The sequence below is a fragment of the Lycium barbarum genome, chromosome 9, assembly GCF_019175385.1.
Source record: "Lycium barbarum isolate Lr01 chromosome 9, ASM1917538v2, whole genome shotgun sequence".
Taxonomy (NCBI): Eukaryota; Viridiplantae; Streptophyta; class Magnoliopsida; order Solanales; family Solanaceae; genus Lycium; species Lycium barbarum.
Window position 1 is genome coordinate 123,390,070 of NC_083345.1, and position 15,729 is coordinate 123,405,798.

At 32.1% G+C, this 15,729-nt stretch overlaps 1 protein-coding gene across 1 annotated transcript; it reads left to right on the forward strand.

The window, feature by feature from the left end:
- Positions 1 to 13,551: 13,551 nt before the first annotated feature.
- LOC132609831 (auxin-responsive protein SAUR36-like) lies at positions 13,552 to 15,643 on the forward strand. Its single transcript, XM_060323993.1, has one exon. It carries the CDS (start codon positions 14,336 to 14,338, stop codon positions 14,843 to 14,845), a length of 510 nt encoding a protein of 169 aa, XP_060179976.1. The 5' UTR covers positions 13,552 to 14,335; the 3' UTR covers positions 14,846 to 15,643.
- The last annotated feature ends 86 nt before the right edge of the window (positions 15,644 to 15,729 follow it).

The window sequence follows — 15,729 nt, forward strand, 5'->3', positions numbered from 1 at the left end:
TCTTAGGGATGCATTAATTTATTAGGTACAATCTGGTCAGTCGAATTTGATAGAGAATCAAATCAAGAAATTACTCTTGATACTGCCGGCGGAAGAAGATTGTAAAATGTGTTGAAAGAAGTTATGAACCCCAGAAGAAAGAGGTATACAGTGGAATAGTCTTACACAAAAGAAGGAAAAGACTACACCTTGTTAGATGCAACAGCTAGTATAGCCCGTTTTAGTTGACAAGACTGGAATACATAAAAAGTCTTTAAGTGATCGTTTGGTACACAGATTAAGTTATTTCAGTATTATAATCCCGAAATTATAATTTTTGGATATTTATCTTGAGAAATAGGATAAAATACTAGCACGCTAGATAGAATAAGATGGGTTATTTTAGACTAAGAGCCTATTTGGATGGCCTTAAAAAAAATAGTTTATAAGCCGAAAATAACTTATAAGTTTTTGGTTTATAAGTTACTTTTTTTAAGCTAAGCTAAACGGGCCAACTTATTTTTTGAGCTTATTTTAAGCATAAAATGGCTCATAAGCTGGCCAACTAAACACTAAAAAAGCTGAAAACAGTTTATAAGCTAAGCCAAACGGGCTCTAAGTAGGCGTTTGGCCACAAAAACCAAAAAACTTTCACTTTGTTTTGGAATTTTGAAGTTAGAGTTATATTTGGTCGTAGTTTTTGCAAATAATATTTTTTTTATTGAAATGTACTTGTTCAACAAGGTTTTGGTTGTGAAAAATGAGTTTTTCTTATTTTTCAAATTTCAAATACAACTTAAAGTTGTATTTAAAATTTTCATGGCTGAATACTAAATTTTAAAAAAAGTAAAAACAAAAAAAAAATTGAAAAAAAATGAATAATTCTTATGGCCAAACGAGTCCTTAAGTTTGGAATAAATTTTATACTCTCAACCTAACCAGATATAAATTTTATCCTGGGATATCCTCGCTTATCCCGTTTACTAAACGACCTTAAGGGATTTATTACCCCTGCAAGCACCTTCGTCTCAAGCGCACGAAAAGACCACAAACGACATCTGATGGTAAAACAGACAATAGTATCATTGCACCGTAGAGTCTATAGACCCATTTGTTAAGGGTGTAGTTATTTGTCGTGGTTTAGTTTAAAAGTTAGTGCTGGTTTGGTTGGGGAACAAGTTATATCAGGATAACTAATTTTGAAATTATTATTCTATCTTATATATGGGATAAAATAATATTCTAATATTGGGATAATTAATTTCGAGATTAGTTATCTCGTGATTTTATTCCAATTAAATGTGGGATAAGATGGTACTAAATTTTTATTTCAGAATTATTTTTGCTTATCCATCATACCAAACGACCCCTTAGAGTTTTGCTTCTAGTGTTACAAGTTCTGTGTAGAATTTACCATAAACTTAGATAAAATCAACTCTCCATATTATTTATACTCTCTCCATTTATTTATACTTGTCTAGTTTAGATTTTACACATTCTTTAAAAAATAATAATAAACATGAATTTTTTACCACAATACTTATATTAATTGATGTTTAGTCTTAGATCTTGAAAAATGATTTAAGGGATAAATAATTTTAAAAAAAAAGATACATTCTTCTCTTGATATGGTAGTAACGAATAAAAGTGAAAATATATTGTTAATGTGGTAGATAAGTAAAAGTAATAGGAGGGGTGTTAAATTTGAATAAGCTAAATGAAGTATAAGAAATATTTTGTACGGCCGCAAAACTGGAAAATCAATAGTTGCAGTTTGTCGTCAATCTAATCGTTACCCTAATATATAATGAGTCCGTTTGGATTGACTTATAAGTTGTTTTGAGTATTTGGCTGGTCAATTTAAAGTCATTTTATACATAAAATAAGCTCAAAAAAATAATTGAACACATTTAACTTAATTTATCTAAAACAGCTTATAAATTATTTTCAATTTATAAACTACTTATTTTAAGTCCATCCAAACGCTCAATGTCATCTTTTCCTCTCTCTAAAAGGTCTAAAGAGTCTTAGAGTGTGTCTTGAGGGAAGAGAAGAGGCTACTCTTTGAATGGACAGGAACGAGCAATTGATATATTATTTAATATGATTTTTTATTTTTTATTGTTTTTCTTAATTGTACTTATCGGTTTGCCCTCATAAATAATTGAGAAAATGAATCTTTTACTGTTTTGCAAGGAATTAAGGAGATGAGCGTGTAAATAAAAAAAAATAGAATAAGGTGTAAAATCGTAAAAAGGTGCATTCATTAGGGGTGAAAATTGCAACTTACTCCACAAATTTTTACGTATTATGAAAACATCCCTCACTTAGAGGAAATTACAAAGATTCAACTTTTTAAAAGGTATTTAAAAAGGCCACAATCATTTTTTGAAAATTACATAAATACAATTTATTCAAATTTTTACCTTTTAAATTATATTGTGTACACTTTTTATGTCCCTAAAATATCTCTCTTAATTAAATAAACAATAAATGAGATTAACTATATGTTAGATTTGTACATTTAACTCTACTCAATAGTGAACATGTTATAAACTCTTAATATAATATATACTGAACATGATAATATATTAGATTTGGACATTTAACTCTACCTAACGGCTAATGCAGATTTAAGTTTAGAATATATGTGCATCGATATACTATATATTTTATACACTGCATTACACATAAAATACCTTTAAATATAATATATATTACCTAACAGCTACCCAATAGTGCTTCCTTATTAATACGTAGTATTTTTTTACTAGAATGGAGAATTCGTAGGGACTAATCGATTTTATTAAATATACTTCATACTTAGTAATACTTTATTAACAACAATATACCTAACATAATCCACAAGTGAGGTCTGGGGAGTGTAGGATGTACGCAGACCTTACCCTTGTTTTTGTGGGATAGAGAGGTTGTTTCCGACATACCCTCGACTCAAAAGAACAGTTTCGAAGCAGGGTTCTAAAAAGAATGTGACAGCAAAATAATAATACGCAAATCAAATGAAGCAACATATAGTAATACACATTGAAAAATAAGACACTAAATAATAGGGCAAAGGGTCAAATATACCCCTCTACTTTACTTTATTGGTTAAATATACTCTCTCCGTTAGCCAAAGTACCTAAATATACCCCTATGTTAACCAAAGTTATTAAACATACCTCTACATGGATGGAAATGCCCAAATCAAATGAAATTAACCATTTAGCTTAAAAAAAATCATGCCCCATAATTTTAACCTGACCCGACCCACAAACCATGCCCGAAATTGGCAGCTTATCTCGGCTTTATTCTTTAAACCTTTCTAAAAACATCGTTAATAATCAACTTTCTAATTGGGTGAAGCTTTAGCATTGCTGACGCATATTAAAGCTACAATGAAGAACGATGAAAAATGACTTTCGGCTCTTGCAATTAGACACAAAAAATCAATTGAATAGGACTAATTTTTTTATATTGTACATAAGTTGGTAATTTTTTTTCTTCTTCTGAAAAGATGCATTGTGCACGGGAACTAGGAAATACTTTTGTAAAGGAATTTTATGTCAATTTTTAAGTTAATTAAATGAATGACATAAAAAATTAACAATAGTTCAAGCGTTTATTATAACTTAATTAATCAATGATTAAAAATTGTTGAGTTACTCTTTTATTTAAACTTATGGGTCTATCTTATTATAGTTCCAAGGAGTTTGATATATTGCAAAATCTTTAAACCACTGTTCTTGAAAAATTCTTTGAAGCATAAATGTTTAGTTAGTCCATAAAAGTTTTAGAAAAATTTAAAGAATAAAGCCGAGATAAGATGCCAATCTCGGGCATGATTTGTGGGTCGAGTCGGGTTAAAATTATGGGCATGTTTTTTTAAAGTTAAATGGTTAATTTCATCTGATTTGGGTATTTCCATCCATGTAGGGGTATATTTAACAACTTTGACTAATTGAGGGTATTTAACCAATAAAGTAAAGTAGAGGGGTATATTTGACCCTTTGCCCTAAATAATACTACTAGCCCCCTCATCTCCCACATAAAGTGCGACAACACGAGGCTACCTGCTAACGTTCTACTCTAATCCTCAACCTCCATACTTTCTTATCTAGGATCATATCCTCAGTAATTTGAAGTTGTGTCATGTCATGTCTAATAACCTCCCCTTCAGTTCTTCTTTGGTCTACCTATATCTTTCCTAACTCCTGCTATAGCCAACCTCTTACACTTCCGAATTGACACATCCACACACCTCCTCTTCACATGCTCGAATAGCCTTAATTGTACTTCATTGAAGGCAGAAATATCATCGATCAGATTTAGTTTCCTCATTAATAGGAAAACTGTCATATCCAAAGAGTTTCTCATTTACTCATTTATCTATTGTAAATTATATAATTTAATTAATATTTGTAGATTATGAAATATGTTACTCATTCATTAGTATTTATGAAAGTTCCCTATAAGTTAATATAGTAATCCCAAAATTGAATATTTGTACACTTCAGCCCACTCTTACTTGTATCTGAATGGGTTGATTGTGGGCTATATGAGTGGACCAGTGGGTAGAAAGAGAGCTTCTTAAACGTCCAGCCCAAGAAGAGGCAAGTGAACAAATAGCGACGCATGTTTGAAGTTTACTAATTTGCACATAAAGAAATAACATCAAACACTTAGTAAAATCCATCTTTTTTTCAATAACATAAAAAAGATTCTAAACAAGGTCAGCTTTGATTTCAATATTTCTCGTTGATTCCCTCTAAAGTCAACTAATTAGCTTGTTAATCATTTGATAGAAACTTGTTAACTAACTGATTTTATTGTTGGTTGGTGCCTAATTCAATCAAAACAGTCAAATTTGGTTAACTCCCTCTATTAACAAAATATCCAAATTCAGTAGGTAAAATATAATAGAATAAAATAAAAAAGAATAAGAAAAATAAGGAGAGTAGAAAAGAAGAGAGAATCCATAAGAAAGAAACATGAGGGAGTTGAAATGAGAAAAATATTTTTTATTTGATTTTTAACACAAGGAAAGAAAGGAGTTAGTTTCATATACATGTAGTCGTTAACATTACCATAGTTTTCTAAATTTCTTTTATCTCATTGAATATGGTATATCATTGACAAATGACATCTCTAAGACTTCAAAAAAAAAAAAAAAAAAAAAAACAGTCGAAAGTCGTGCAACGATTCAATAATACTTTTGAAAATATAAAATTCTAGATCAATTCGATATTACATCTAATGAAAAGTATGCTGAGCCAGGACATTTCCTCAACGAATATGTTCCAATTTCATGATTAGTGACAGGTGAATATGTAGTTATTGTTGGAAAATATTATACCAAGAACACAAAAATTATATGAAGAAGAACACAAAGATGAAGTCTGACAATATGAATAGCGAACAAAGGATTGGAGGCTTGAAACACGTGCGAACCGCTTTCCTAAAAACAATATTTGCTCCCCCTCCTCTGCGAGATTGCTATGAGATTGTACGCGAATAGTTTTAGTGAATATGACAAGCCTTTTGGAAATCTGCACTAAGCAAACAGTGAAAAAATCCGTCTTAGGAAAGCAAGAACTTTTCTGGTTTTCAAGTGCAGGATTTTGTTGTAGAAGAAAATAATTTTCACTGAGAAGACAGAAAAAGTTACGTTAGATTAAAAGTAGTTGGGTTTAAATATAATTGTCGTAACCTAAGAATGAAAGGACACACCCTTTCATTAAAAGACACCTTTTCTTTTAAAAATACTTAATTAATTTATATTTAAATATAAATTAAGACTTAAAAAATCAAATAATATTTATGCGTAGAGTAATGTATCTTTCGATTTATGCACATTACCTTAGTATAACATCACAAGATGGAGTCGAAATCTCATGTAGCATAATAGCTTTGAACATGTTATTCCTTGTAATAACATCAGTGACACTATACACATAAATATTTCATTCTTGCTTTCCACTCAACATGCTTAGCACTTTTATGGTCATGTGCTATCCAAAATTCATGAACATTAATGAGAATAACTCCACTTCTCAATCGAAGCGGCACCACTTCTATGTTCATATAGGTGGAGTTCTTTCAGTGTCTTTGTCACATTTGAAACACTTGTTCCTTAGACTGAACCTCATTAAGAATATAAGAACTGAACCCTCTAATCTGTGACAACCAGTACTAGTATATCTCTTAATTTAGTACTAAAACATCCACGTATCAATAACTTGTTGTTACCCTTTGAACCCATAATTATTGATTTAATAGTACCGGGTAGGGTTGCCATTATGGGTGGATCTAATAAGGAGTTTTAATTTAATCAACTCGAGATTGTTTTTTTACCAACTTCCTTATGAGTGTTTTAGTGATTGGATCACCAATTTTTTTTTTTGTTTGTTTTTTGTTTTACTCCACAAATATGATAGAAATAATTCCTTCTTGAATTAACTTGCTCACATAATCATATCGAAGATTTATGTGATTGATTTCACATAGTATATTTATTGGCCCAATTTGAAGTGGCTTGACTATCACAAAGTTGAGCTCACATTTTGCAAAATCAATGGATTTGAAAAAAAGAATCCCTCAACCACTCAACTCCGCTCCTTGCTCTACTAATGCAAGTCTATTTCTTGATTTCAAGAAATTGCACCCATCATGTGATAAATTGTGTTTTCTCACGTACTCGATATTTAATTTACACTAATATACCCTTATAAAATATTATGAAATTTAGAGTTTCTCAAATCTTTAGTTTTCTAAAAAAAACCAAGAACTAAACTACTGGCCCTTCCAATAGCGCTTGCTTACACAAGTTAAGCCATAATTTTTCCATTAACTCGATCTAGGATCAAATAGGGTATTGCCCCGTTTTATGTTTAAGTGACTAATTTATTTAGCACTTGCTCAATGTAATGAGATTAACTCAATACATAACCCCCGCTATTTCATATAATCTTGATACCCAACATAGTATCAATTTGTCCAAAATTCTTTATTTAAAATGTGGAAAAAAGAAAGCCTCATCGTTTCTATTATGCCATATAAACCTCTTGTTTCTATTATACCTTAGAAATCTCTTTATTTCTATTTTGTTCTTCATATCCCTGCTTGTAATAACATATGAACAAATTAACCAGCACAATAAGTACCACATACTATGATGTAAATACAACTTTTCAATTAAAGTCACAACGTAACCTTTCAAGTATTCATGAAAAGAATACACTATTTTAAATGACACCCCTTCATTAAAGAACACAACTTTTTCCTTTTAAAGGCATAAACACAATTATCTTGGTTTCATAAATTAATATTGAGTAATAACCATAAGTCAAACATCTCCACAGTTCATACTTTGAATATTTTAAGTGGCATATTCTTTTGCAATTGAAAAACATATGTTGCCAAGCATAATGCACAAAACATTTATATTTAGGGTTCTCTTTAGAAGACATCAAACTCATATAGAAAGGGTTTTTCATCCTTTAACATAACTCAAATGATGCAAATAAAATCATCATTTCTCTAGACCTCAAATTGTTGTTATTACAGCTTTCAAGTTATAGATATGAACCATCCAACAAAGCAATTCACATATATCATTTCATTATTATTCATTAATTGAAAGTAAAGTACTCCAATTGATCTTCACACAACATATAGTTATGCCAACATATGATTATGATATTTGGCATGGAATAACAACTTTAAAAAACATATCAAATATATATGCTAGTCCCATACATAGCATGCATTTACATCATCACAAAATGAGTCACCTACCCTAATATTTATGAAAACAAATTTCACAATCACAAAGGGCAGAAATTGATAAATAATAAGTAAAGTTAAGAAAGTAGAACCGATTTTAACGTCGTTTCAACCTCTCCCAGTGGCTTGACACAGCAAAATTATTTCCAAATTGCTGGGTACTTATTCCCTCACAAATAAAAGTACTGGAATATTGAGAATCAGCATGAGAAGGTAACTAACCTTCACACGAGGGAGTCCTAAAATATCATTCCTACTAACTAAGGAAGATTTCATCATTCCTTTTTTCTTTTCTCAAAAATATAAGAGTATCTTTATTTGGCCAAGTCTTTTTGTGAATCAATTGTTTATTTTGGAGGATTTAGTTTCCCACTCTTACTTGGACATTGTATAATATCTGGCAATATTTTTCATGACTAAACCTAATCTTCATATTGGCGTTCAGGGAAACCAAAGAAGTGAAGCGCTACCAAAACTCAACTAACGGAATTGTCAGACCATCAAAACAAAACAAATCACAAGTGATTACCACTACTTCTTCTAAAACAAAATTGAGAATTTTGAACACTCTTATTATAATTTGCCAATTGGAACACGACGTCAAACAATCACCACAGACGCATTATCAACACTTCTCTTATCTCGACAATATATCAAAACGTTTCTCGAAAATTGACAGTGTCTTCTTCGTAAAAAATACTTTAGATTGTTGGAAAATATTATACCAAGAACACATAAATTATATGAAGAAGAACACAAAGATGAAGTCTGACATTATTTATGAATAACGAACAGAGGATTGGAGGCTTGAAACTCGTGCGAAATGCTTTCCTAAAAATGATATTTGCTCCTTTTCCTCTGCGAGATTGCTATGGGATTGTACGCAAATAGTTTTAGTGGATATGACAAGCCTTTTGAAAATCTGCACCGAGCAAACAGTGAAAAATCCGTCTTAAGAAAGCAAGAACTTTTCGGATTTTCAAGTGCAGGATTTTGTTGTAGAAGAAAAGAATTTTCACCGAGAAGAAAGAAAAAGTTACGTTAGATTAAACGGAAAAGGCCAAATATACCCCTGTACTATCGAAAAAGGGCCAAATATACTCTTCGTTATACTTTGGGTTCAAATATACCCCTCCACAATTAAAGTTGACCTCAATCCTATATGACAGTAATATTTTAATAAAATAAATATTATGTGGCATGCCACCTCACTTACAAACCCAATTTTACCCCTCCCCTCCCTATCTTCTTCCCTCACACCTCCCCCTCTACTACTACTGTCCTTATGCCACCACCATTAATTAATATACCAAGGGGTAAAAGGGATTGTGAAATGTTGCTACTGAAATCCTTTTTTTTTTCTGAGGTAACCACTGATCTATGCTCTATGCTTCTGTAAATTCCATTCGAGAAAATCTGGCCCAAAAAGAGATAAGAGCTTTAGATATACTAGCTTAGAAAGAGTTAGACAACTAAAACAATTGAATCTAGAAGCGAAATGATTCGTAATGAAACGCATTTTTGTTTCTTGTATTGATATCTTCACGACTAAAGTCTATTACGCTCACTGTCTCGTGTTATGTGATACTCGTTCATATTTGTAGAAGAGTTAGATAAATGTAATAAAGTGCCTTTATTTTCACTCCTCTTTGTACACATTTTGCATGTAATTGAAAACTCTCTCTTCTTCCCCCAATCTAACCTACTATGTTCTTCATCTGAACTGCTTTGCATGAATATTTGATCCAAAAATGTTGTGGGCATAAGGACGGTAGTAGTAGAGGGGGAGGTGTGGTGGAAGAAGATAGGAAGGAGAAGAGTAAAATTGAGTTTGTAAGTGAGGTGGCATGCCACATAATATTTATTTTATTAAAATATTAATGTCGTGTAGGATTGAGGTCTTTAACTATGAAGGGGTATATTTGAACCCAAAGTATAACGACAGGGGTATATTTGAACTCAAAGTATAATGAAAGGTATATTTAGCCCTTTTTCGATAGTATAGGGGTATATTTGGCCCTTTTCTGTAGATTAAAACTAGTTGGGTTTAAATATAATTATGGTAAATGAAAGGACACACCCTTTCAGTAAAAGACACCTTTTCTTTTAAAAACACTTTAATCAATTTATATTTAAATTAAATCCCAACAGTTATATATGCTATAATATTTGCTAGGCAGAGTTATTACGTATAATGTGTTAGTTGGAGGAAGCAGATATCCGGTAAAATAATCAAGATGCGAGCAATTGACCTTAATAGCGTCATTTTTATTATATAAAAGATGTTACATATAGTATACTACAACAGTACGACTTGAGCTCGTACGATAGATATGTTGGTGCACACTCATCTGTATTGTCTTCATCTTAAACTATAGTAACGTACCATTGAATTTTTTTGACAAGTAATCTTTCTATTCCAATTTATGTGACACTTTTCACTTTTCGAGATTCAAAGTGCATGAATTGTGACCAACATTTTAAGATAGTATTTTTACTGAATTGATATGAGAAAAATTGCAACTTATGGTACTTTTCATGTAGTTTTCAAATATATAAATTTTAATGTTAAAATATTGAGTTAATGTTATCCAATTTAGCTTCAAAGTTTAATCAAATTGACCCTCGAAAAGCGAAATGTGCCACATAAATTGGGACGGAGGGAGTAGTATATAACCATATTTATACAAAATTTGTACTAATTACCCTAAAAAGTAATGATTGCATTAGATGACAATGAACCAATTAAACAAGCTGTATCCTTTAGCTTGTGTGTTGCGCACTGGCAATTTGTCGTATTGAAATTGTTACTTTAAAATAACAGAAATTGTGTTATTTCAAAACTCTTGATAAATCTAATTAATTTTATATTGTTAATGACACCCGTGAAGCAAGACGACACAAACGTAAATGTTTTTTTTTAGAGTAATCCAAATGGTTTTTCCTTAAGATCAAAGAAATTAAAGGACTTGGTGAACTCTTGTACTTGAGGTTAAATTTACAAGGGATTTTTACGTTGGGCTCATGTAGCTTAAAGATGCTCTTAATATGGTTTGATATTATTCGCTTAGCCTAAGGTCATACGATTTTCTCAAAAGGCTTCACATCATTAAAAATATTCAACACGTTAAAATCAAATTCTTTTTCTAATTTTTAGCTATTAATTTAGATGTTGTTCACACACTCAATAATCTTCTCTCGAATTAAATTCCACATGACCCAAAGGTAGTAAACCAACTCAATAGATAAAGGCAATAAGCCGGCCCCCACGACATCACTATATATCATCTTCATACTCTTCTTGCCGAACTATTGGCTCTAAGACTAATTTGTTGAGTTGAAACAACTTAGAAATCTCTCTAACATGGTGTGATATTATTCGTTTTGGGTCAATCGCACGATTTTTCTCAAAAAGTCTCACATTATTAAGAGTATTCAACACCTTATAAGTAGTTTTTTTTTTCTTTTCAGCTAACTATATAAACTTTATTCATACATCCAACAATTTAAATTATATTTATCGACTATGTAAAAAAGAAATTGATAGTGTGATCTTACCTGATATAACAAATCATTACCTATTTTGTAGGTCACCATTTTTATGCTTAGCTTATTGCTATAAGAATATTAATTACTCTGTATTTTAGTTAAACGTGACATGTGAGGGTGAATCTCAAAATTTGCAAATATGTCCAAAAAAAAGAAACATATCCTCTTGTATGTTGGTGATTGATCACATGCATGGCTAACTGTAAGTCCCCAATTCATGATCAATCTGGTATGGGATATTCCAACCTGTACGCTATGTCCAAACTCCAGCATTCCATGTGCATTAATAACCCAAAATTTAGTAGGTTTTATTAATATAATTGTAATGTCTGTGTTAGTTTAAAGGTACCTTAAATAATTTCTTGTATGTGTTACTTTCTAGTAAAACGAGTTTCGGATAATTCTATCCGTCAAGATTTAGACATGGACATATGGAAAGAACCAAATTAATGTTTTGTTCCTTTCATATTCTTTTTATTTTTCTCCTAGGGTGGATAAATAAAAGACATATCAAGATTAAAATTATAAGTTCGTACGATGATTTCAAGTTAATACTATAATAATAAACAAGTTCATTGTCAAACATTTACATATATTTAGTCGATTTTATTATTATTATACGTGTAGGGGCTAAATTAACGATTAAAGGAATTGGTTCACGTGAACTCGTGATCAACCCTCTAGACCGCCCCAAAGCCAATATTTTGGATTCTTTCATACAATTTAATGTTTCCTCCATTCCAACTTCTGTAAAATTGACACTTTAAAAAAATAAATTAAAACTTGCAATCTAAAACATACCCATCAATTTTGTGACAATAGAATCATATTATTGAGTTAAAGAAAATAAAAATAAAAGAGACCCAATAAAAATAATAAAAAAGACATTTCAATTTTGAAGACAGACTAGCAAAATTCGTACCAAGATTTTGAAAAGGACAGATATTTAAAAAATATTAAAATTTCCGTACCATTTGAAGTATGCCATATGATACCTCGTCAAATGTACCTACAGGGCACAATTTTTAAAGAAAACATAAAATAGTGCCCACACACATTTTTTGAAAAATTATTCCAACTTTCTGCTAAAAGGATTAGTCCAAGAAATAAATATGTCCCCATTTGCAACTTTCACGGAGATCTACCTTCAAAAAGAGTCAAGTAATCAAGAATGCCACTTTATTTATATAATGTTTTTCTTTTAAACTAAAGAATGCTATCTTTGAGTGTGCTAGGAGGAAACTTCGCTCCTAGTGCAATTGTCGCAAACAACATAAGAGAGATAAATCGTACTAGGCAAGTCTCGTGCGATGAGCTCAAACTGAGAAGGTTGTTAGCAAGGGGACCGATTCCAGATCTTATATGGAAAATCATTTGTTGAACCAACTCAACCGCCCTTGTGGATCCATGTTATTTTTATTCAAACGTCACAATCAAAGACGATTAACAAAACGACCTGTTCGATCTCTTTTTAATTATACTTTTGTAATTACTGACCCTTGAAACTCCATATAGCTAGGATTCACAACTTCAATTCATCTGTCCTCCCTTCTTCCACGTACTCTTTATCTTTTCTTTTTTTTAAAGGAAACAGGACGGTGAGAATTAAATTCACTCGTATTACTAGACTATAAGCACGATCCAAACTTCACTATTCTTATTTCCATTAACAAGAGAACTCATATTCGATACATATTATACAACCTTCTTCAAGCTAGCAATTTTAACTGTCGAAGGAACAACGAACAAGGCAACTCGAGTTGGACAAGAAGGAGGGGTATATGTAATTTTATAACAAAAACAACCTCGTCCGGATGGAAGAATCGAACAGAAGACAAGCCCCATTATGATATTTCATGTACGTTTTAGTTAAGGACATAAAAGAAGTCACTTGGTGATTATTTTGTTTATTGTTCAGATTTTCCAAAAACAACGCCGACCCGTATCAATTTCTTTAAAAATTTCACTACTTTCCTATGATCCAACACATCCGAAAATAGTTTTGAAGCGTCCACACAAGATAAGATTATTTCACATATTTATTGGTCTTTATCTTTATAAGTAATATAAAAACTCTCAGTCTTACATTTTTGGTCAAGTCTCACCTTGTTTGTGCCAACCACTACCTCTCCCAGCTACCCCACCTCCTACCCTCACGGACTCAGACCCCTCCCCCCCCACCCCCCCAACACACACTCAACCAATACTATATATTCTTACATATATAAACTTCCACCATGTTTCACTTGCCACAATACTCCACATCTCATACATTGTCATCTACAACAAGAAAACTTCATTCTTCTTTTGTTTGAACTATCTCTCATTTTTATCGTAACAATAATAGTTACGTCTCAGTTCAAAACCAATCAAGAGTCTAATATATAAATTCTCTATATACTTGCAGTCCTTTTTTGTCACATTAATTACTCCTTTATCACCACCATTACTATTCTACAAGAAGCCAAACGGTCCAAAAAAACAAAAAAACAGTACTCTTTAGCAATATTATAAACTCCATTTCATCTTCACGTTTTCAGAATAAGACCAAACATCCACCTCTTTCACCTAGTAGCTATGTCAGTTACAAGTTCTTGACATCCTCTGTGAAATAGCCAGTTTCAACAATTCCCCATATTTCAGACAACGAAAAATATTCATACTTTTGATCTCGGGCGAAAAATCTTCATAGAGAGTTAGAAAGTGTCAATTCTCGTAACTAGACGGTGGCAAAGAAAAATACTTTTGATCTTGGACGAAGATCTTCATAGAGAGTTAGAAAGCGTCAATTCTCATAACCCGAGGGTGCCAACGGGCGAAGATCTTCACAGAGAGTTAGAAAGCGTCAGTTTTCGTGTTTCCATCAAAGAAATATTTGATACTTCTGATCTTGGGAGAAGATTTTCATAGAGAGTCAGAAAGAGTGAGTTCTCATAACGAGACGGTAAGGAAAAAATACCTCTCTTGGCAACGAAAACGTCATTGACTGGTAGATTATTTTCCGACTCGGTTAACGAAAAAAATGAGGAAAATGAGAGGATTTAGGCTTGGAAGGAGATTGGTGAGAGTTTTCAAGTTGTTCATTCATAGGAGAAGAAAGGGAAAAATCAGCTACAAACGTCTGGGATCCTCAAATTGTGCAACAAAAGCAATTTCAAAGCTTTGTAATTTGGGAAATTTGTTGAAGCATGGGGTTAAAGGTGTCAACTTTAGAAGGCCCGGTTCGGGTTATATCCGGGTCGGATCGGATTTTATGGATCAGAACCAAATACCAAAAGGTCATTTGGCTGTGTATGTTGGTAAAAAACAGGATGATGCATGTAGAATTTTAGTGCCTGTGATTTACTTTAATCACCCTTTGTTTGCTGATTTGCTGAGAGAGGCTGAAATGGTTTATGGGTTTAATCACTCGGGTGGGATCCAAATCCCTTGTCGGATATCCGAATTCGAGCACGTTCAATCAAGAATCGCCGCCACGGGTGGCAGTGGGAGTTGCCGCTGGAGGCGGAGCTGGAGGCATAAATACTGGTGAATTGTGATAGGGGCGAATCTAAGATTTGAAAGCACATCTTTTCACTTACGTGTGTAGGAAAAAGTGATGATCAAGAATCGCGCCACGTGACAGTGCAATTTGTCGTGGGAGGCGGAGTTGGAGGCAGAAGATTGGTGAGTTGTGATCCGGAGCGAATCTAAGATTTAAAAATATAATATGGAGTACTTTTTTTTCACTTTACCTTGCGTGTATGAAGAAAGTAATGAATGTGCTCACTTTCACTAGTTAGATTCGTCTTTGACTATTGATCATGTCGGAATTTGTACATATTTATGTTTATTTAGTGATCAATTTGTCAGTTTCTTTGGTCTCACTCAGAAAAAGGATTCCGGGCTGTAGTAAGATCTAATTAGTTAATGTATTCGTCCTATCATGAAGGAAAAAAGAGGTTTTGACATTGATGTCAAATCTTGGGTTATTGGGGATGTGGAGAATATATTTGTACATAGTATTTGTTGATACTCTCAAATTCTTCAAATGTGAGTTTATTACGGTCATCAAAAAATCATTACGTCTCTTGTGTTTTTCTAGTTTCTTTCTTTTTATTTATTTATTTATTTATTTATTTTTTGATAATTTCAGCAACTCATCACTGCAAGTTTCTTTCTTTTCATTGAATGGTATTTCCATAAATGCATTGCGATTGGAAATGGAATATCTTAGGATAAATATTACATATTGATTTGAAGAGTCGTAGTAGGATAAGATATTAATAGCTTTCTTATTAGGACCATAGTTAAAATATCAGCCTTATATTGACTTCTCTAACATGTGTTGCATAGGTAGTCCTCCAAGATCATCAAATAATATTTTTTTCTAAAACTATACGTGCACTTCTTCAAGGTCGTCGTGCGAGAAGATTC